The sequence below is a fragment of the Apteryx mantelli genome, chromosome 18 (assembly GCF_036417845.1).
Source record: "Apteryx mantelli isolate bAptMan1 chromosome 18, bAptMan1.hap1, whole genome shotgun sequence".
Taxonomy (NCBI): domain Eukaryota; kingdom Metazoa; phylum Chordata; class Aves; order Apterygiformes; family Apterygidae; genus Apteryx; species Apteryx mantelli.
The window spans coordinates 14,018,437-14,041,848 of record NC_089995.1 but is presented as its reverse complement, the minus strand read 5'-3'; the positions used below and the strand labels follow the sequence as shown (position 1 = coordinate 14,041,848).

Here is a 23,412-nt window from a genome sequence, read left to right as displayed (position 1 = left end):
TTCAGGGCTGACTTTGTACTAAATTGTGGTTGATAGCATTTGACTGCAAATAATGTAGTCCATATACTGAAATGTGCTCACAGTGGGCTGATACAACTAATGGAGAAATACCGATCTGTGCAGAAAGAATAAGGCCTGGTGGCTCTGCCTAGGGAGCAGGAAGTTTAAAGGAAGAAAATTTAGACCTTAGGATTGTTGATTCAAAAATTAACAGTTGAGGCAAACCTTAGGGATAAGGTACATCAAGGCTAGGTTTATTGCTCCACATGGAGCCAGGCAGGAAAGCCACACAATGAGAGGGATGGTATCAACAATCCATACACTGGCATTTTATTAGTCATCCTTAAAACATTTCATTTATCCCACACAAGGAACTGTTTGCATGTTATTTACTATGTTTACTTCCATTCCTAAAGAAGACATGTCCTGTCTTAAGAACCTAAACTAGAAAGCATTTTACCACAATCGGAAGCAGCACTGAACAAAATCCTCAAACAAAGGAGAGCCTGCAAGGACAAGAGAAAAGAGCACAGTGGGAATCAGCCTGGGAAAAAGACATTTTTCCTTGTAATGTCAGATAGCAAACTGAAACAGATATCTGAACTTCAAAGTCCTGATGCAGAGGACAACTGCTTCACTATGCATTGTTTTTCTCCCAAGCCAGAGGGTCTTCAAGAAATTTATCGATAAATCATCTTCCATCAAGAAACTACCGTCACATACTGCCTATTATCAAGCAATAGTGGCAGAATAGTCTTGTGGTCCAAATGGATACATACTGGATTGCCTGCAGAGACGACTGCAATTCCCCAGGCTGCCTCCCTGTCTCTTAGCTAAGGGTGTCTGCAGTCACCATGCTTATTTCAGTTTCCTGAATTCTCAATTCCTTTGTCATATGAAATTACTTCAGCAGTATTCCTAAGAAAGAGGTGGTCTGTACTGGGTGAGATCAGTGGAAAATGAAGATACCACAATAATACCACACTGAGCCTGTAGTGAAGTAATCTAGATTGCAGCTGAATTAAATGGAACATAGTTATCCAGGGCTACTACAGATATCTGTTTTCAAGAGGTGTCTAAATCATTAGCAGCTAATCCCACATCTCTGTTACATTCCCTACCATATGTTGGGGGATAATCTCAGCAAGCAACAGGGATTTTCATCTCAAATGCTAACAAATCTGCTCTGTAGGGCTTATGTCACTCATTCGGTAATTCCTCTCAGCTCTTTCCACACCTTACAGCTATTGTTTAATAGCACCAAACGTCATTGCTCCTGCAACTTACTTGGTAATGACTGACAATTTCTTCAAACCATCCTAGAAAAGATTCCCTCTCACCAAGAGTAAATGCACACTTTACCCCTTGGATAAACTCACACTTGGTCTGGAGTGCATTCTGCAGCAAAGCAGGATTCTTGCCCTTTGCCACTAGAATGGGAATCGGAGCAGTGTTGGCAGAGTGGTAACAGTTAAAACAAAATGCTAAATGCTTCTTTTTTTTTTTTTTTCCTGACAGATGGTTCTCGGACACATAGAAGCCACCTTCCGTCTCCTTCCCAGCTAGCACTGCCAACTGCAAGAGGTCTAAGGTAGATCATTCACACAGTCTGGGCAAAACTCTGAAAATTTTTGTCCATCATGGGAAGGGGTCGCCTTTTGCCCTCTCATTTGAACTCCTGGTGAGGGCTGTGTGTTTGTGCATGTAACAAACAGAATATATACAAAGAACAATGGGAGAAGATCTGATTCTATAGACAACTTCATTAACTCTGAAAATCAGGGATTTTTTTGGCAGTTGAAAACTTTTGTTGCAAGCTTGGCAAAACGAATGTTCCCACACTGGAGATGCAATGACACTTTCGTGGCCATAACAAATGCAAAAATACAAAAAGAAGTTGATCTTTGGCACTAAATAACAATAACAACAAAGCTGGATGTGACTTTGGTGCTGGCAGAAGACAAGAGACCAACAGTTCTGGAGTCTGAATTGACTCATTTCTCTAGGACATAAGCAGACACATTACAAATCTGTCAACATTGCCTCAACCTGGTGGCATTCCACCTTTGCACAAAGGGGTACAGCATCTCACTCAAACTTTGTCCTTTTTGATCACTAACATAGTACCTAGCAAGGTGTTAATCCGTGCTGAGTTTTCTGACAGTTCTGCCAGTTATTTCAACTGGAGGAGCAACTCATGAATGGCAGTGAGGATGGGGAACAGCTGTCAGCAAGAGCTGCCGGTGTTTTCACTCCATGCTTCCAGACCTCCAGATGAAAGACAGCAGTGGACTTAAACATCTTGAATAAACTGCAGCAGACCAAACTGAGGGGGAGGGGAGCTGTGGGAATTTAGTTGTCCTGTCTCCCATCAGTCCTCAGAGAAGCAAGCAACCCAGTTGGGAAGTTTCTGCAATCCCATAGCATCCACCAAAGGTAGAGCTGTTCTACTGCTGGCTAGGGGGATGGGTGTGTGGGATACTTTATCTACTCTTCATTTCCATCCCTTTCAGTTCAAAACAAATTTCAACTGGTCAGGTGGAAAAGATGGTTCAAGATGAAAAGAGGATTTGCCAACTTGATTTGCCTATCACTGCTGGATAAAGTGGATACATGCCACTTTGGTGGCACAGTTACATCATTCCTGGCTTCCCAGGTTCCAGTAGCCTTTCCAGACTAAAATAGAAGCCCTCTTCCTTGATTTTTAGCAGTTGAAGAGCAGCAGTAAGCCGCGTAAGTATTATGTAAAATGATCTTTTTCTAAGTATATGTTTATTGTGCTCAGAAGAAGTGGATTTAATTACAAATGACTGGAAGTTTTTAACAGTCCAGATTGCCCCCTACTCCCTTTCTAAAACTAAGGTTTGGCAGCAGCTTTTGGGTTCCAATGCAAGCCTTCTAAGTATTTCCTTGGAAAGACTTTACACTTGGTCCCAGGCAAGAAGTCAAAATCAACATTTAAAAAGCATGCCCTGCATAATTTCCAGGATTCAGCAGCATTAAGGTATACTTATGGAGGCCAGGAGGAGAACTGCTTTTTGTGCTGTTTGACTTAGTGCATAAAGCTGGTCTTCAGACAAGGAAGTTTATATTTCAAATAATATTTTTAACTACATGCGGTCAAGTGCATAACTTATCAGGCCTTTCCTCACCCCCCTCCCAAAATAAGCCTGAATCAGAAATATCTCTTTGCAATATTTAGTTTTTGCTTAAAACTCTACTAGAAGCAACAGATTCTCAAACCTTCCAAACCAGAATTATTAGATGGCAGAGAAAGTTTGAAATAACATTTTATTAAACTCCCCTATACAGTAAAACTACAATTCGGGCCAGATCAGTGATACTTAGGCTAAATTGGCTGATTTTGTACTGAAGTGGATTAAGAATGATTTCATAATCTATCACTGTGCCTTGGCTGGGGGATGAAGTGCTGTCACCCCTGTCTGAGGGATGGCAATGCACAGATGAGAGCCCTTACTCAAACTGTTCCAGCTAGCTCAGAAAGGGGATGGCTGACTCTGCCCTTGCTCACATGAATAATTCCATTGAAATCACTGGGACTGCTTTTCAGTTTGCAAGACTGAAACTCTTGCTTTGAGTCAAAGCCCAAAGAAAGAAATTTCACTGATTCCATCTATTTACTAATGAAACAGGCCTTTGCAAATTGATTCTGACTTTCCAGTAGCAGCACACATTATTGCAGATTTTGTTTTGGGGAAACAGACTAGAAAGAATGTTTCCTTGTGAACATTTGTTTTTAAAAACAAATAAATATTCTTCCGCAATATCTGCAAATCAAATCCTGCAGCACTCACTACCTAAAAACATGAAGTGCAACAGATAAGTGACCCAAACTTTACAGAAGCTGAAAGAAATGAGAGAAATAAAAAGAGTATGAGTAGTGTTAAGGAATCAGATTTGGAAGAGAAAAGACCTTTCAGCATTTAAAGTCTAAAAGATATTTGCTTTACGTTTTTCAGTCACCAGGGAAAAATCAGGTCTATCAAATCGTGAATTTCCTGTGGGGAGAGAAGGCAGGGAAAAGCATTAAGAGAGTATTTTATGCAATATTTTTCTTCCATACAGAGAATTTAAACTGGTATTTATAAAAGTAAACAAACAAAATCTGAATGCAGATTTTCAGATCACAATTGCATGCCCTTCTTCCTCAGTGGCTTTGTTTCCTTCTCTTGTAAGGTCAAAGTCCCACAAATACCCCAGCACTCCAAGGAATCTCCCGGCTAACCCGGGATCCTGAGAACTGGTATCTGTAACATAAGCAACCAAGAAAAATACAAAAACAAACAAATACAGCCCACAAACTAAAAATTGTTTGGTGGGGGTGGGGAGGGGAAGAGGAAGAGGTTGCGGTGTGATGCATGACGAGAGTTTCACTGAGAAAGAGGACAAACCCTTACAGTGCTTTTTGTCATTTCCGCAGCAGGCTTTTCCCCAGCCTGAGCTGTTGAACAGGCACAGCAAGACTCTGCTGCTCTGGTTACCCCGGGGGGACAGAGCAGCTCTCAAGGGCGCTGCCACAGGGCAGGCACTTTCCATAATAGCTCGGGGACAAACACGTAAGACAGCTGTTGGCTTCCAATACAGGCTCTTTGTGCTACATGCCACATGGACTTGGAGCGGTTTGTAATCTCCACCAAGAAGGCAGCAGAGTTTATAAACTCAACGCAAGTAAACAATGGGAATGCACAGTTGTTATGTCCCTGTCAAGTTAACCTAAGCAAAATGAAAGAGTCAGAAAAGACTGACAAAGTGTTTGTCTTGCTTTGATGCCTGAGACTTGTCTCCCACAGTGCAAAGCAATATTAAAAGCTCAACATAACAATAACCTCCTGGTTATCTTTCTGCTCACCATGTTTTCCTCAGAGAAGAAAACCGTACTTTCTGAATGGATACCAAGCAGGCAGATTTAGTGCAAGCAGTTAGGTTACAGACCAATGCAGTTTAAGCCTTTCCACTGAAATTAAAGCTATAGCTACTCCTCACTTCCTCAGCTAACAGGTGTGAGTCTCCTTGTCGCACTGCCTCCTGACCCCTTTCATCACCCAAAGCATCAGTAAAGGAGGGGGCAATCCTCTGAGCAGCACCCTTTCAGTTCATCCTAAACAGAGGATGTCAACAGGGAGGATCCTGGAAGACAGCCTGATCCCTGGGATACTCTGCTATTTTGGGCTTGACAAAAAGAGAGAGGATACTTACAGTAACAGTAAAGAAATAGTTCTGAAGTTATTTCGATTTGCACTGATGAGAAAGCAGAGCAGGGCTCACCACAAACACATGCCTACTACTCTGTGATGAAAATCTTTACAACCTTCTTAGAAACAGTAGCGTTGGAGCCTAGACTTACAATGTAGGACTGACCCAAAGGAGCTGCAGCAAGTCAGTCACCACCTCTGGAGAGCAGAGCACTTACTCTCCATCTGAGCTTTAGCAAAAACACCCCTGAAAGATTAAAATTATTGTGCTACATTGAACAGAACACTGAGTATAGCCAAATGATTCTTCAAATGCACATACATCATTAATGCTGTAATTTCTTAAACTAATTCAGAAGAAGAAAGATCTTTAAATTCTGTTCTCACAGTTCAGTCAAAACTTCTGCTAAATGGTCGGTGGTAGCCAACGAGAAAAACAGAAAGGATCATTTGCAACTTGAATATTATAATTTATGTATAATGCATGTAGATACAGTGTGTATATATACACAACATATAATGTATGTATAATGAAATATTACATGTTTTTAATCACTTTAGCTACGGCCAAAATGTCTCAAAATTGGTATAGAAAGTGTTAAGAGGAAACTGATCAAGTGATATGCACAGACTTCCTTTAAAAAAAAAAAGATTGCTTTATTTCACAGATGAAGCAAACAGTGTAAGAAGATATAGGAGGTATACACAATATGGGACAGGGATCCAAGTTTTCACTTTCCATTTCTTTACAACATAAGAACAAGGAAATGTTCCATTAGGAAGAACAGCAAGGACATGACACTGATAAGGCAAGATTTTTACACATATATTTACATGCAATTACCTGCAGAACTCACTGCCATATACCACCAGCATGGCCAAGAACTTGGTAGGATTTCAGAAGAAGTGTACACATGTGCTCTCGTGTGGTAATGTCTTTCTGATATCTGTATTCAAGTGCTTTTAATTTTTATTTTTCTTCCTTTCTGCTGTATATAGAATTTTTCCACAGCCTTTTGCTTCTGCACTTGGGCGTATCAAAAGTTTTCATCAGTAGTAAGACCATGATCAGAATTGTCCCAGTATATTAGGGAAATTTAAAACACCTGGCAAAATACATATTTTCCTCTCTAGCTGTTTGCATGCAGAAAATTTCAAGAAGGAAAAAGTTACTCTGATCCCAATAACAGTACGGGCACCCTGTAAGGATCCGTGCCATCTGCTGGGTGGTGCGCAGACAGAGCTCAGGGGACCACCTATCTGTGACTGTTAGTCTCTGGCCGCTGCTGACTGCTCTGCACGCTGCCAGGATGCACAGCCTAAGCCCAGTGACAGTGCAGCTACAGCAAAAAAGAGTGACAACACAGGCACACATTGTGATCCTGCTGCAGGCCTGATAAGCTGCAGCTTTCATAGGAGTTACCTGCTCTTGGGTCTTCCTCAGTTCAAACATTAACACAACAGCCAAGTCTACTGCAGGATTTGGAAACACACTGTGCGTTAGTCAATACTTTTTTCTCCCTGTAAGAGCTTGCAGCTGAATGGAGGCTGGCATGGAAACCACTTTCTGCAACACGACAAGGACAATTTATAGTTCAGGCTTATCTTCCTGGCTGCCCTGACTACCCCATAACCAGTGCTGAATGGTCAAAGGGAGCAACACAAGAGCACTGGGCCTTTCAAGCTCCTTTGCTAATGCAACCTATTTTTCAGTGGTCAATAATAGCACTCGGTCAAGATATCCATGATTTTAAAGATCAGATGAATGCTCCCAAAACATAAACCTTTGATTTTAAAAGCAACATATTTTAGATTAGCATTTCTATAACTTCATGCTGAGGAAAACTGCTTTTACTGTGGTAGGCACAGATCTGAGAACTGTTCCTGATGTAGTAGGTGTAGGGGTAGTAGGGTTGGGAACAGATTTCCATGCAGGACAGCTCATGGCAAGAAGAAATGAATATAATAAGAACCCATAAAGCTCTATGGTCAGGGCTCTAGTCACATCTGAAATTGTGCTTTAAAATGAAAGCATCTTCCACGAAAATTCACATAAAAATATTTTTCCAGTCACGCTGGCAGAGTTCCACTTTACAAATAAATCACCTTCAGTTCACTGGGGAAGTCGCAGTGGGCATTTTTATAGTTCCCACAGTTCTTTCCCACTAGAATTGTGATAAATACCATCCTGGAGCAGCTCATTCATGCATGGGACGGGTGAGGGGTTGGGCTCTCTATTCATTTGTTTTTCCATTGAACCCGATATACTTCCTTGCGGTCAAAGTCATTAAGTTGAGACAGCATTGCTATACAAACAAACTTGTATGAAGCCGCTCTTGGGTGGAAGTGTGCAGACTTGGTTCCTGAAAATAGTGCTGAATACACTGACAGCCTAGTGCCAAGCTCAGCCTTGGGGGACAGGCATATACCAGGCGAATGGAGGCCCCAGGTTTAATTGTTTGGTTGGTATTTGTTGTTTTCTATGATTCTTACATGCCAATCCTTCCTCATGAGTATGAGTGCTTGGGATGGAGGAGAGGGGAAGGAATAGTTCGTCAGTGGGAGGAACACCTTCCAAACTCTTCCTCCAATTTGGAATAAAAAATTTAATTGGATTCTCCCAGGAAGTTCAGCATTTTCCCCTCTTCCAACACACTGCAGCAGAGACAGGAGAAGCAGCTAAACAAAATAAGGCTGTGGATTGTTCCGTATTAGGAGCCTGTCCCTCCTCTTCAGCATCCACTTCCTCCACTTGGCAAAATAAATGGTAGCAATATTCTGACATCTGTTTAACACCCTTGACTCCCCCACCTGCCCCACTGTTCCTCAATGCAGGGAATATATCATCATTTTCTTCAGTGACATGGAAGTCTTATAAAATGTTGCTCATACACAGATACTGTGGATTTTCTTTGCAGAGGGAACATATTAGAGGAAGTAAAAACTTAATTTGTGCTATTTATAAAGCATACACTGGCTCATTACTCACATTTCACTGACCAGGGGAACAATGAGAATAAGTCATCAAGTTCAAATTTGCTTCTTAAGAAACATCCTTTGGGCCTAAATATCTAAAAAAAAAAATGGATTAATATGCCTGCTATAACTGGATTTTCTGCTAACAAGAATCTGGAATTATCCTCATTTCAGGGAATTGTCAAGCCTCTTATTCTAGCTTTTTTTTTTCTTTTTTTAAGTTAGAGCAATTAGAAGAAATTAAATCATGCATATTTGTGAATAAGTACAATCCAAAATTGAAGGGAGACAGGGAAGAACTGTACGTAAACAGAAGCAACTTTGCACTTCATGGTTTTTCTTCAATGAATGTCAATGCACCTTATGGAGATGTGTGGGCATCAATAGCATGCCTAAAAAGAAACTATTCATATTTCTGTTGAGATGACTATCAACTCTTTCTGACACTATGGGTTCTGATCAAGCTAGGATCACTGGCTAGAAGCCTCTGTACAAGTGGAAGACTAGAAGCTAAAGTATTGTCCGTATGAAACTGTTCAAGAGCAGACAGCACTGGAAAGCCAAAGTTTGTGCAAAGGTGCCCCATATTCCCATATGCAGAGCTCAGTTATGCATAGAACAACTTGTTCTTTGTAACAGAGACACTGATAATTTTAGCTCATGCAAATACCACGAGGTCCACCCTTTAGTCTCAAATGTTACAGTCAGGATGGATATGCCAGTACCTAACTCTCCTGATATAAGGTCTGACCTTGCAGAACAATATGTTAAAGAAATCATTAATTATTTATGAGGTCCACTCAAAGGGCCTAACCCCTTCTCCTTCAAAGGGAAAAAATATCCAACAATTTCTTAAGAAATCTCTTTTATGGCAGGAAATGCCATAAAAGGAGAACACAAACAAACTGCCAGTTCATATCAATGATTTTAGTAGTAACACTTCAAGTGCAAATGTTAAAAATGAAAACACACCAGTCACATATACTTTCAGAGGGTATTGTACAAAGACAGCTGTGTAATGTTTTAAAGCAGAAGAGACTACTATTAGGAAGTAGGAATTTACACATAGAGATTGGTGGGTGGGTGGGTGGGTGTGACCTATATAGAAGACAGATACAGATCAAAATATGTTTTAAGTAAGAAAAGTAGCTGAATGCAAATTTCAAGAGTCTGCCTAGGCAGACTCCCATCAGTTTCATCAGCCGTTACTGAAGCCTAGCACCAGTAAAAATCAGCCCCTCAGCAATTTTTTTTTTTTTTTTGGGGGGGGGGGGGGGAGTTGAATTGTGTTCCTGAATGTGCTTTCTGACCACTGGTATTGCATGGAGTCATCAGGGAATGCAGTATCACTTCAGAAATGTGCCAATAAACTACTATGATATAGCCTAGAAAAAAGCCAAATCAAACAGTGCTGTAGGCAGAATTACAGACAATGTTGTAATTCACAGGCCAAATCCTGGTTAAACTGAAATCAACATGCCATGAAAAAGTCAGTGTCCAAACTCAAGAGTAAATACTGCCAACTTCTCATCTATGAGCGGCATTAGTTTGCAGCTTCAGTGCTCGAGGAGAAGACTTACAATAAACAAACACTACACTAGCTGGCCTCCATAGGTCTTGGCAGCCGGACTCCCAGATCAAACATGTTCAGAAAACGCATTAGAATTCTGAAAAGTATCTTTCAGAGAACATCTTTAGCCACAACACCAACCATTCCCACCCTCTGAAGCGTTATTGGCAGACTAATAGGCTAACACACACAAGCCTCCTAGTTTTGTATTTGGACAACACCAGTCAGACACCAGGAGGCTGCAGAAAGTCCTGCTCCCATTGAGATCAAACCTGCACTAACACTGTGCAGTTTCAGAACAGCCAAAGGAAAAAGTATGTAGCTCACACAAATCAAATCTTAACTTCTTTACATCTTTTTCTTAACAGTTGCTAGGAACAAGCAGGTCTCAGTCACACCAACAAGGGGGCAGAAGTCTTTGCCCAATAAAGATGATTTTGCCCATTTTACCTTATGTCACATGACCCACTGAAGAGCAGTTCCAAGGAATGAGAAGGTCACCTGAGAAACTTCTGGTGTTGGTGAGATCCCACTCTGGAGCAAGCTGAGAGCAAGGGGGGAAAATTTTGCAGGAATAATGTGAATGACCATGTGGTTAGAGTATCTATTTGGATTCAAGGTGGAATGGCACTTTACATTTCCCTTTCGGGTCTTTCTAATCCCACCTTCCCAAGGAAGCTGTATCAAGAACAAGGGTCTAATAGGGAATTATTAGTTTCTTCTAATAGAAGAAACTGGGTAGAGGTCAGGCATGAAAACCAGACTTGTCACTGCTGAAGGCTACTCCCTTAACTCCGACTGCAGGGTTTTTGGTCCATCATGAGGGAAGAAACAAATTGTTCCTCTACTCCAGATATTTTACACCTTCAGGCACCTGCCTGAGATAGCTCTTTTGGGCAGCATACAAAAACACAAGCACAACTCTAATATGTATGTTAAATATAAATTCTGAGAAACTGGGGAAGAGTTAGAATGACATTTTTGTAGGCAGTTCCAAAGACTTCACAAGTGCCTCATGAATCAGACAAGAGGAGCCTGCTTGTACTTTATTACAGCAGTAAACTTTGAACTATAAATAATACTAAAGCGCTTGGTCTCCTCTCTATTCTTTTCCTGTTCCTCTTTGTTTTATTTCCAGAGTACTAGATTTTTCTGTTTTAGAAGGCAACAGTTCAGGTTCAGTCCTCCTCTGATTTTTTCCCTGCTGGTGTTTTTCGTCAGATATTCCATATTCCTAACCATGACACTGCCAGGTCTAGAGAAACCCTGGCACAGAAAATGGTTCAATTTAGGATGTTCTACTGCAGAGAAGAGGTACCAGTCGCACAGGAGCAATTAAGAAAATTTCTCTGCTCTGAAAACAGATGGTGCCAACCAAGCACGTGGATTACAAGCTCATGCCAGGCCTGTTGCACTGAAACCAGCTAAATTTAGAGCCCATCATACCAGTCAATAGTTAAAATTATGACAGCATAGCCAAGGCTTAACCATTTAACCAAAACTGTGGTCTGCAGATAACTTCATTGTAACTGGAGGCTATAAATAGGGATTTCCACAAGTTTGCATTTCCCTTTCTTTACTGAGTCAGCCTTCCTTTCAAGTCAGGCTGCCCATTCACACCTGAGAATTCTCTTCCCCTTTTCCTCTTCCCCATCCCAAGAGGAAAACTTTACAGGACTCCACTGCCCTATAACACACTTCTGATTCCAGTCAACTTGACTGCTGGGTGAGTCTTAACTTCTTTCAGGAAAAAAAAAAAAAAAGTGGTTTCACTCAGATATAGCCCACTACTCTGTTCTGGGAAAACTCTTTGTGATGCCAGTAGGTGCAACAGAAGGATGGGTAAGAAACAGCTATCTTCCTTTGGAATAAAAGGGATGGGACAGACACAGCTAACAAAAAACAGTCAAAAACAGTCAAAACGAGAGGGCACGGTTAGAGGAGAGTCCTAACTAAACATGAAAGTTACAGAGCATCCCCCCAAAAAAGTTCTCTCTGATTAACCTCCTAAATGGGGTCCATGACAACACAGCTCACGAATGCGGCCCCTCTAGGGTGATGAGCTTTATCCCATCAGGCATTTTAGGAGTAAAAATACAAGACTACCACTAACACAGACATTACATAGATGCTCAGGAAGGGGAAAGATGCTGCCTGTCTATGTTGTTGTGTGACTGTTGGCACAGCTGTGATTGGTGCTAGGGATCAAGGAATCCCCTAGACTCCTTAGCCCCTTCCCCACTAAAAATCCATGTTTACACATACACAGAGTTTCCCTGAAGCATTAACTTTAGTCACAAAAGTAATTATTTTGCAATCTGAACCTCTATACAGAAAGCATCATCCTAGCATCAATACAGCGTGTGATCCATTAGCAGCCCTTCATCACAACACCTTTACAGCTGTGCCGCAGTAGGTTTTCCGACACTTTCCACTGTCAGACCCTGTTTAAAGCAACTCTAGCTTTGCCAAACTTTAAATATGCTGGCTGAGGCTTTCCATGCTACATGTCTCCCTGACACTAATGATTTTTTGGGTATGTGAAGTTGGTACAAGAAAAAAAGTCACTGTCAGGAGTTCTCATGAAAAAGACAAGGAATGTTAGTACCTTGCTTGTCTCCTTTCTATCTACTGCCATCTCTCCTGCCCCCCTTTTAAAAGCTCATAAAACTATTTTATTAAGTGATCTAAGCACCGAGGTGCCAGTGCTCAAGACACTATAATGGTCTCGCGTTCAGTGAACATTCACCAATATGCAGTTGCATCAAAAGTCCCGGAGCTAGCATCACTTGCATATGTTGGATAAAGCCTTGTTAAAGGCTGGCAGTTTGCAAAGCTTTCCAGGTATTTTTGTTCAGGGTGAACATGCTCCAGATCCAGAAGATATCTGTTTACCAATTGAACAGGCAACACTTCATGTTATAGAGCTCTCTCTGTATACAGCGGTGGGAACCAAGTAGGACTTCTCTTGCAGAGGCTCTTCAGGGTAAAGAAAGACCCATAATTAACATACCACCTCTTGGTGTCCATAGCAGGATCATCATGTCTGCAGTGGAAAGTACCGGGCAGATAGAGACCACAGAGATTCCCATGTGCCAGTGTTCTTGTAGTATCTAGTAATTACTGGGAAACCTATTGGAAAAAGTTGCAACTCTGTCACCACTAATGACAGTCCATCTGGGTAACAACTGTGTAGTGCTGCTCTCTGTGAGCCACTGGTTCAGTATGCAGGAGGCCAGGTTGTTCAGCACAGCAGCCTGCTACAAGACACAGGCCTGTTACAAGATACTAGTATCACAAGCATGCCACAGGACAGAATACAGGATTTCCCTCCCTGCATCCCCATTTCTGTTTTTCTTAAAAGGGAAATTAAACACAAACTTGGTATAAGATGTTACGTTTTGAAAATCCTGTTCTCAGGAATTACAAAAGGCCAGAATAAAGGTTCCCTCTATAGCTTTACTCCATTCTTTTGTGCATCTGTCTTTTACACAGTCTTCCAATACAGATCATATGCTTCTCACTAGGGCTCATGTCTCCTTTAGCTCACAATACATGGGGAACAAGAAACAAATCAGAGCTGTTAAGTGAATGAAACTATTGTCCACAGGGACAGAGCTCCTACAAGACGGAATTTCTTCAATCTCTTAAGCACATGCTTATTTTTAACTGGGTGTCTTCCTCACAGCTTCGCCTCCCCCCAGCCCATGAGAGAAGCTGGGTAGTCTCAGGATAACTGCTTTATTGTAAGCATGTAGCAAACAAGGTAGGGAATCGCAACCAGAGAAAGGGTGACCTTGTGGTTTATGCCTAAATGCTGCCCTAGAGAACCCAATAACCTTCATTCTGTTGCACAGCTACTCTGGTAGACTAGACAAAACTGAATTTCCATAGTTAGCACCAGTCTGTGCTTCTTACTTCCTGGATTGCACTTAGGGTGTCTAAAGCTCAACTTGCAAAAGCGCTGAGTGTTCAGAAACACGGGTGCAGACCATGCTCTAAACTCATGAAGTGCTATAAAAAGGCTGAGTACTACAGAAAAAAAATTAGCATTAGGCAAAAATCGGACATTTAAGAGTAGTGGTCACTTTGGACAATTCTAGCCTAAGTCTTTCTGTGGCAGCATTTCCTTCTGCAGCATCTATAAAAGAGGGAGAACACCACCAACTCATTTCACAGCAGTGCTGTTCAGATATGTTCACTGACATTTAGGAACATTCAGCCACTACAGTGATCAGCACTACAGAAAAGCCCATGAGGAGTTTAACAGTTCTTTATTCAGTACAGGGTACGGATGGTGTGTCGTAAATAGGGCATGGGGTGACACATTGTATGAGGAGGATAAGAATATTGAATGGCCACTCATTCACTGGACAACATCCATCTTGTGCACTGAATGAAGTAGAAACCCTGTGGAAAAAAAATACAATGTAAACCACACAAGACTGTCTTTAATTATATGGTATCTACAGGCTTACCATCAGGCACACACACAGAAAGGGTGACTGTGGTTACACGGTCTTCATGCTGATATTGCCTAGGTTTTTTTAGGGGATGCTTTTACAAATATAAATATTTTCATTAGAAGCTTTTTTTTTTTTAAACTTAAAAAACTGATGCTGGTTAACATTCAGAAAGGTCATTAATTTATTTATATATAATTTATATATTTATATATACAAATCATAAAAATATACAAATTTACTGTTAATACCTGAGATGAAAAGTGTCTATATCTATACTGGTATAAAGATATCCAAGTTCCATTTTCTGTATGAGAATAAGCTACAAGTACTTTTTACATGGGTTCAGTCTCAGCGAGTGGACTTGAAAAACTTTAAGTATACAAAGATCAGTAAAGGCACCTACAGAAGACCTAGACCAAGTTCATTCTCTTACAGTAAGCCAGGCTATAGAAAGTAAGCCATGGTAAAGCAACACATACATCAGAAGAGCTCAACAACAGTTTTTGACACAATGCTTTTTTGTTTGAAAATACTAACTCACAAAATGGAAGTTTTTGGTTGTACTGTATTAATTGTGTTTTGATGAAAAGCCTTGGAACTCCTTAAATAGGACTGAAATTCTCTTCCCCACATGACATTTATTATAAGAAAAAAATACAGTTTAGATTAAAGTATACTTTAAAGTCTAAAAAAAATGCAAAAGACCCCATATTATGCTTACCAATGAGAAAGCACATACAAAATGGAATTGTTCTATGGCAAAGTTTAAAAACCTCTCTCCCTTAAGCACACACTTTCAATATTAGCACCAGGATTGCTCTCAGGACACAGAAATAAAGAAATAATAATATTAGTTAAAAAAAAAATCACCCTGCAATACACAGTAGTAACAACCCTGTGGTACTACCATAACAATGATTGTAATCTTGAAGTTGTGACTTGGTAGTTTCATATGCAGTATATTAAACAAAACTCAATGTGATTACATCCAATTGTGCATTTTCCTTTCACAAAAGGAAAGGAAAAAACTATTCTGTGGCAAGTACAAAGTCAGATTATGGCTTCAAACTCTTTGCCTGTTTGAAATAAAGAACAAATTTCAAAAGTCAGGAATTTACTTTATACACCTGTGATGAAGGGCAGCAGGGGGTTAAGCCCTAAATCAAACAACAGCGCATACAGACACCCACTGTGTAACTACACATGTTGACTGCACATAACAGAACTCTAAAAAAGCAAGCAACCTTTCCTTTAACTTAAAATATCAGGCATGCTGAACAGCACTATAGCTTTTGGAGTAATAGACTGCTGCTTACAGCCATAAGGTATGTTATACACACTACAAACCCAAACCACATACAGGTGCACACATGCACGCGCACACACACGCACTGCTTCAGGCATTCACTGTATTCTGTACAACTAAGCATGAGGGACGAGTAAAAGCTCCAGCTTTGCTGTGCAGCTTCTCAACCCTATGTTAGCCCACTGCAAACACAGGCATGTTTTAAAGTCGATTTAGCTTTTGAGTTTCTTCCTCTTTTCCATGCACATTGCTATGAAGAGGCACATTGTGTCAAGCCTCACTGTCTGTGCTAGATTTGTGGAGAATTTACCCTATTGTTACAGAGGCTGAAGGCCTATGGGCAGAGCCTACCACAGGCATTGCAACACGGGGATAGTCCAGACCCAAAGTGCCAGGGCAGTTTTCATTTAAATCCCGAGACCTTGAAAGAGCTGGCACTTGGCATCCTTTGCTGCTCCAAGTCATTGGTATGTGCCTGTAGGAGCAGATCAGCCCAAAAATAAGTTGGGAGCACAAGTGAAGACACCGTGAGCACACCTTTTGAAGCTTTTGCCATTGGGCCCTTGGCTTCAGGCAAAGGTAAAATCCCTACCTCTGCACTTCTTTAGTCTTTTTTCCATCCTAATTTCATTCTTTGAATGAAGACTCAGTTGCTGCTTTAAATCCAAGATAGATGCTTCTGGGCCCTTCATTCACTTGTGGGACAATTTTACTGTCCTGAACAATTTGCTTGTCGTCATAAGTATCTAGGCTACATCTCTGTACAGAGACACTCAGCTACAGTAGTAATACCTGCAAATGTATAAAGTACAGTCAAATACACCTAAAGTTTCTTGTTCCAGTTTAGAGATAGAAATTCCACAAAGTAACAGTAAAAGTGGGATACAGGAAAGAAGCAGCAAGGGAAGGAAGCTAACTGGGAAACTGTCCGTCTGTGTAAGGAGTAGGGAAATGGGTCTCTTAGGCATCCCAAGATTTACAGGAGGGCCAAAAAGTGACTTCCTGCTATTCAAGTCCAGGCTGAAATATAATAAACCACTGCCAGCATAACACTGACTCATATCCATCAGATTAATAAATCAGTACTTTGACAAAGAATGCTCTCTGTTGGCTTCACCATAGATAATTTTTAACTGCTAAGACATGTTGTTTAACCCACTCAATGTTAAATGTCATTTATGCAAAAACCAGTTCTGTGGTACAACATTTGTTATAAACAATATTAAAAAACAGGCAACTGAAATGTTTCATACTGCAAATATGGAAAGCTACCAGATAGCCTTTATGTCATAAGGGCTTGCAGATTAACATCAAAATTAGCCCTATCAACACCCCCCCTCCTTTTTTTTTTTTTTAAGTTGTTCAATGTACAAAGGAAAAAAAATTCTCACAGCTCATTCAGGCACTTATTTACTACGGAATGGATACAAAATATATTAAAAAAGTTAAAATGTAAAATACCTAAAACTTAGCCTGTGCTTGAAAGGAAAGCCATGCTGGTTAGAGGTATGATATGTTATCAATATAATTACAGCAATGCAAGCGTCACCTCCCTTCCTAACAAGAACAAAGCACACCTTTATGAACACTCTTATACCAGCATAGCTACCTCCACTTCAAAAGAGAATGTGCTTCTAGAATGAAGATGTTTACCTTAGCCCTTAAAGACTTAGATATCTATGGCTGACTTTTTTTTTGGAAGTGTTTCCAAACCCATGACTTACCTGAAGGCCAATCTATGACTTTCTATGACCACGTGTGTTGGGGGGGTGTCACATAACGCATTCAGGTGTGCCATACCCCGTTATGCATAAGAGGATGAACAGAAGCTGCCTTTCCACGGGGCTTCCCACCTTCCCCAGCCCCATGAAGAAGCCCAGCGACCCAGCGCGGAGCCACATCGTGGTCGGGGACCCTCCGAGAGACAAGCTGTGATATAGCAGGCAGATGCTTGCGCATGCGAGTGCAAAGCAATGATGAATCCAACAAGACTGAGTATTTGAAGCTAAAACTTCGAGTCTTTGAGGGGCAAAGAAGACGATAGCAAAAAAGCAGTGCATGTATAAAAACCTAGGCTTTCTATGTAAAGAAAACTTGCACCACCTTAACCAAATCTCCTTCCCCTATAGACTCAATGGGTGGTTTTATGTCCATAACCGGTTGGGGGGGGGGGGGGGGGAAGGCACCTGTGCGGGGACCAGGCAAGTACCCGCAGGGGTGGTTATTCCTCCCCGGTCGGCTGAAAGCTCCTACCCAACAGCATCCACTAACGCCCGGCTTCACAGCCCGGGGCTGCGCACAAACCTGCTCCGACGCGCGGCTCCCGCGGAGCTCCAAAGCCGCAGCCTTCGCTCTGCCGATGCGCCGCCCCACGCGTGGCCCGGGCCCCGCGGCCGCAGGGGCTCGGCGCAGGCCGCGGGGCGCCGCGCGCCGCTCCCAACGGCTCCCCAACGGCCGCGCCGCCCCGCCTCGCCTCAGCGCGGGAGGCGTCGAGGCGCTGAGGCGCCGCGCGCCGCCGCCCGCCCCGCTGACAGCAGCCGGGCGCGGGGCCGCCCGCCTCGCCGCCGCCGCTCGCTCGCTCACTCACCGAGCAGCAGCAGCCGGTGCGTCTGCTTGTACTCCCGCTTCTCCGCCTTCAGCGTCTTGTCGATGCTCTTGCTCCGCTTCTTGTCCGCCCGCTCCTTGGCCAGCAGGTCCTGCCGCAGCCGGTGCCGCACCTGCGGGTCGCCGTGCTCCGGGTCCGCCTCGCCGCGGGCGCCGTAGGGCACGGCGGGGCGCGCGGCGGCCAGGCGGGAGCGCAGGCTGTAGCACAGCCCCATGGCGCGGAGTGGCGCGGAGCGGCGCGGCGCGCTGCCGCACGCGGGAGCTGCCGGCCGGCTGGCCCGCCCTCCCTAGGGCGCCGCGGGCATGCCGCCGGCCGGACCGCGCAGGGCAAGGCAAGGCAAGGCAAGGCGGGCAGAGGAGGCGGCGGCGGCGGCGCCCGGCGGCCTCTTAAAGCGGCCCCGCTTCGCCGCGGCTGCGGAGCACGTTGTCCCCGCCCCGCTCGCCGCGCCCCCCCCCCCCCCCACCGCGCCGGCCGGCGGCAGCAGCGGCGAGACGGCCACACGTGACGCGGACGTGTTTACCGTATTCTTTGGAAAGCGGAGGCGCGGCCACGCGCTGTCCCGCAGGGAGGCCGCCGCCGCCGCGAGCGGAGCGACCCGGCCCGCCCCGCGCCGCCGCCCGGCCCGCCCGAGGCCCCCGGCCAAGGCTGGGAAACCTCGTCCCTCCGCTCCCAGCGCTGCCCACAGCCGTCGCTCCCGCGCCCCGTCGGCCCCCCCCCCCGCCAGCAGCTCGTCCCGCCCGGCACCAGGCCTGGACCGCTCCAGCCGACGTCCCCGTCCCGCCACGCGGAGGGACCTCGTGGGCGCGGGGCTCGCGGCCGGCTCGAGCGCGCCGTGGCGATGCTCAACCCGCGGGGAGCGCGGGCCGTGCGCCGAGATGGGCCCCTTCTCATGCCCCGCACCTTGCGCGCTTCCGGCCGGAACGCTCTGATTTCTCAGGGGTTGCTTGGATTTTCTATCCACACTGGCACCCGGCAGGGAAGTTAATGACAAAGCTTGCCCGCTTGCTCTCCCCTCTGCTTCGTAACCTCCGCATCTGGTTTCTTACAATAAACTTCAAATATACCTCCTCCGTTGCTATCATTTTACCTGGCTGGGGTGATAATACTGCTGTGGTAATGTTATTCCCTCCTCTGGCAGCACACTCCATGCACAGTACTGCCAACTTTGTCATACTATATTTTATACTCATCTCCGGACAGCTCTGAGCATTCACTTACAATATGACTAATAGTCTCTAGGGCCTGGCCACACATCCTGCGTTCTGGAGTTGGAGCTTTCCAACCGTCTATCTCTGCTGTAGCATGTCTTCTGCAAATAGCCTGTATGGTTATTATTAAAATCTCAGTTTCTCCTTTCAGTGCTCTCTCACGAGTTGCATATTGTCCATAAATTTCTCTTTCAAAATCTTCCTGGGAGTCTGTGCTAGCCAAAGGCTGGAGCTGTTAAGAGAACTGCAGTGACCCTTTCTTCCCTCTTTATAAATACCACCCAGAAGGTTGAGCAGGTCATATCCTATAGCACACGTCTGGACCATAGTCATACTGTTTCTGTTGCTGAAATCAGCAGGACAGCTTTGGAGGGGTAAGGGCTACCCTGTAGGAATTACAGAACTGTCCGCAGAGGTCACTGTTAAGCAGATGAGTTAACCAGCTCACATGCTTTTTTTTTTTTTTTGCATCTTTGCTACTCTTAGGACTCAAGAATTAGACTTTTCAGGATGACCTAAACTAACCTATTTGACTTTGCACTGAAACAGAGGAGGAGTACCCACATGCCTGGGTCCTGCCTTTACTGGAAGACAACGACAAGTCCCTGGTGGCTGGCTGCTGGCATGTCTGCAAGGCTCACCATCACCCTGTGTGGCAGGCAGGAACTCGGGCTTCTCTGGGAACTGGCTCTCTGGCATCCTCCTCCCAGATTGTTTCCAGGCACAATCAACGAAGGCAAGTGGGGATGCCAGGAAAAAGTTCATGAAATGTATTAAAATGATCTGTGAGTTTGGGCTCAAACACACACAAAAGCAAATGCTTCACAGTGGGAACATACCCAGAGTGTTTTGCACCTATTCCATAAGAAGACGCTGTGTGTTTATGTCCTTCGTAAGAAGGATGTCAGTTATTTCAATGACAAATTTATTTCTATTTGACTCACTTTCAGTGGGGCCCGGTAACAGGACCAGATTCTTACCTCTTCGCTGCCATAAGTTATCCTGTGGAAAGTCAGCGAGTTTGTTCCTGGAGAAGGACATCGCCTGAGAACCTCGGCTTCTTCCCCTTTGCTGTGTTGCCTATGCAACACTGAGGGCACCTAATCAGTAGCCTACTGCCTGGCTGTGACAATAATTAGTAGGTATACAAATTAAATCATTATACAGCGGATGAGTTCACTTTACACAATCACAAGTTTCACAATCCTAAGCTTCAGAGACAGTTGTGTACTGCAGAAATTAATCAATCTCACAACATGCTTTAGATGCCCACATGACTCACTTTCTGCCTCCGTTGCTGTAATGCCTTTTCCTCCATGACTGAGGTTTGTCCATCTGATGAACATACCCCTGAGAATGTAATACACCAAGCAAATGGAAAGGTCAGGCTAGAGGATTATTAATAACAGTTTTCTTTTTCTTCCTGTGTTTTTTGGGAGGCACTAGAACAAGGTTATCCTTAGAGACAGGACAATTCTGAGAAGTATGCTATGTTGCAGGGATCTCTGTGCTGCCTGCAAAAGGAATGGGAACACTTGAGTGCTTGTGAAGAAAAAAAAAAGTGAACAAAACCAAAATGTAAAATGAGAAGTCAGAAAGCAGCATTCAGCCCATGAATTTGTTCCCCTGGCTCTGCAGGAAGATAAACATTTTTCCTGTTTGTGCAGTTCATAGTAAGACAAGTTTAGGATCAGTCTCTCTTGTTTTCATTACTTTAAAAACCTTTCCAGTTCAGGTGACTTAATCTTAAAGGATATATCAATGCTCCAGATTGTTCTACACAGCACATAGAACTTATCTTTGCTGTAAAGTCCTTTTCTCTCCCAGGTATGATCTGAAGTAGAAATCTGAAAATGAAGTAGAACTTGAAAGTGGAAGTCAGGCTTTCCCTCATCCTATTTCACCTCCAATTCCTTACCATAACTCATAAAACTTATGAATTACCTGTTTCAGGAAATCAGAAATTGCACATTCTGGTATATTCCTGGTTACTGCCCTGGCTATAGTTACTGTATAACTCCATAGTTCCTCAACTTTCCCCCTGTTAACTGTGTCAGGCACTGTTCATCAGCTTCGCAGCTTATTCCAGTAAAAGTCAGTGGCAAAATTCTGATGGACTTCAGTGACAGCAAGGATAAAGTCATATATTTCAACTGGGTAAAGAGTGCATGACACACAGACAGACACAGACACACATTGACAACTCTCTGAAATCACATACAATTTGAAAGATAGCAGAAGAAATTACCTCCAAGATCAAACCATCTTTTACCATTTATATATATTATTCATCCATATATTTGGAGAATTTATACCGTGGGCCAGATGCAAGTTTAAAGAGCACAGATTAAGCAGGTTTCACAAAACAGAGAATGTGTTTCCAACAGGCACAGGTCATGCCCACAACCACACACTCTGTATTTACACGACTTCATCTATGCATGACAAACCGCATGGCCCCAGGAACCTCATGTAATGTGTTCAGCTTCTTTCAAACGCCCTAAGCAAAAAACCATGACATACCATATTTACAAGAAGCAAGCGTCCATGCATAGTAAAGTGAGAGCTGAGATAAAAGTTTCTCAATTGTTAAATTCTTGCTATGAAAATTTCCCTAGTAATTTTTGTAGGAAAAAAACAAGAGTGCAAAATTTAATAAAAGCCAAATGCCTGAGACTTGCCCCTTGTAAAGCTCAGCCACCTTTGGGACTATGCATGGCTGTACCAGCCCAGAAGGTGTTCTCCACATCAGGTGTATCAGAAAGCTGTCTGAAGCATGGAGTCCACAGAAATATCATGTCTGTACAGTCTACTGCTTTCACGTACATCTCTACCCCCATCCCTCTGGCAGGCTAGCAGAGTGAGGGTGACTTGAGACCCTGCCTCTTCCTGACTCCCCAGCAGGGTAGGAAGGGAATAGAGAATTGCTCTCCCTGAGCACAGGGCTCCAGATCTCTCTAGATCTTTATTCTGTTGCTTCTACTGTCTGCAACAGGAAAAAAAAAAGTGTAGAGGTTAAAAAGCAGAGCAGGCCATCTGGGAATGCAAAAGTTTCAAGGAAAAGAGAAAGAGAGGCAATAACTGAGGCTGCAACATTTAAAGAAGAGACATGGACACACAAGTGAAAGAACTTGGATCACCACCAGGAAATATGTCAGCAAGAGAAATGTAAATTAGCAAAATTTACATTTATTTCTGCCTTGGGAGAGAAAATAATTGATTGAACTCAAGACATCCTAGGAAAACTCCCAACCCTATTACCGTAAGTGATCTATACATGCAATGTTCATTTCTTCTTGAAAAACATTAATGTGTCAGAGTCATTCATGAGCTTTCTGGTGCTCTCCTCCCACTGGCAGTCCTCTCTCCAGTGCACTGATTTGCACTCAACTTTTCCAATGTAGGTGGTGTAGCCTGGCACTCTGTTAAAGGGACCTTCAGTAAAGGAGTTAGCTTTTCAAAGAGGCCCTGTAGCTGCAATTCCTAGCAAGTCTAGAGCAACAAGGGGTGCTGAGTATCCCTGAAAAATAAATCTTGCCACCCAAGTGCAAAACAAGACTTTTAGGGCATAAAGAAAGGCCTCTGCATTTGTAAAGTTTGCCCAGAGTCTACATGATTCAACACCCACGACAAACTGAGTGTTTTCCATTAATTTTAGCAGAAGCAGGTTCTATCCGGTCTCTAATTTTGGTTCTTTGCTTCAGGTCAATATGTAGCTGCTGTCATTCCTCTATTTCCTATATTAATGTATAGATTAAAAAAGGTAATTAAGTGCCTAATTTCAATCTTGGATTCCTAAAACCCTGTTTATGTATGCATCTAAACTGTTAACTTTTTTCTTCTTTCAGATTTGAGAGCCAAGAGTTCCTAATACCTATAACCACAAAGCCACTATCAGTGGCCTTGTCACATCTCTTAACTCATAGCCAGTTCATCTGTAAAATGAACATCACCATATTCAGATAAGAGATGATGGTTCTCGGGGGGGACGTCAACCACCCTGATATCTGCTGGAAAGACAACACAGCTAGGCACAAACAGTCCAGGAGATTCCTGCAAAGCGTTGAT

The 23,412-nt window shown here is 43.3% G+C and overlaps 1 protein-coding gene across 2 annotated transcripts in view; it reads right to left on the bottom strand.

The window, feature by feature from the left end:
* Positions 1–18,478, bottom strand: part of GNAS (GNAS complex locus) — a 172,138-nt gene extending 153,660 nt beyond the window's left edge. The window contains exon 1 of one of the 2 annotated variants that reach the window (XM_067307744.1): positions 18,119–18,478. In XM_067307744.1, coding sequence (XP_067163845.1) covers positions 18,119–18,350 — 232 coding nt within the window. In that variant the 5' untranslated portion in view covers positions 18,351–18,478. The remainder of the gene's footprint in view (positions 1–18,118) is intronic. The other variant, XM_067307741.1, reaches the window with a different exon arrangement.
* Positions 18,479–23,412: the final 4,934 nt, after the last annotated feature.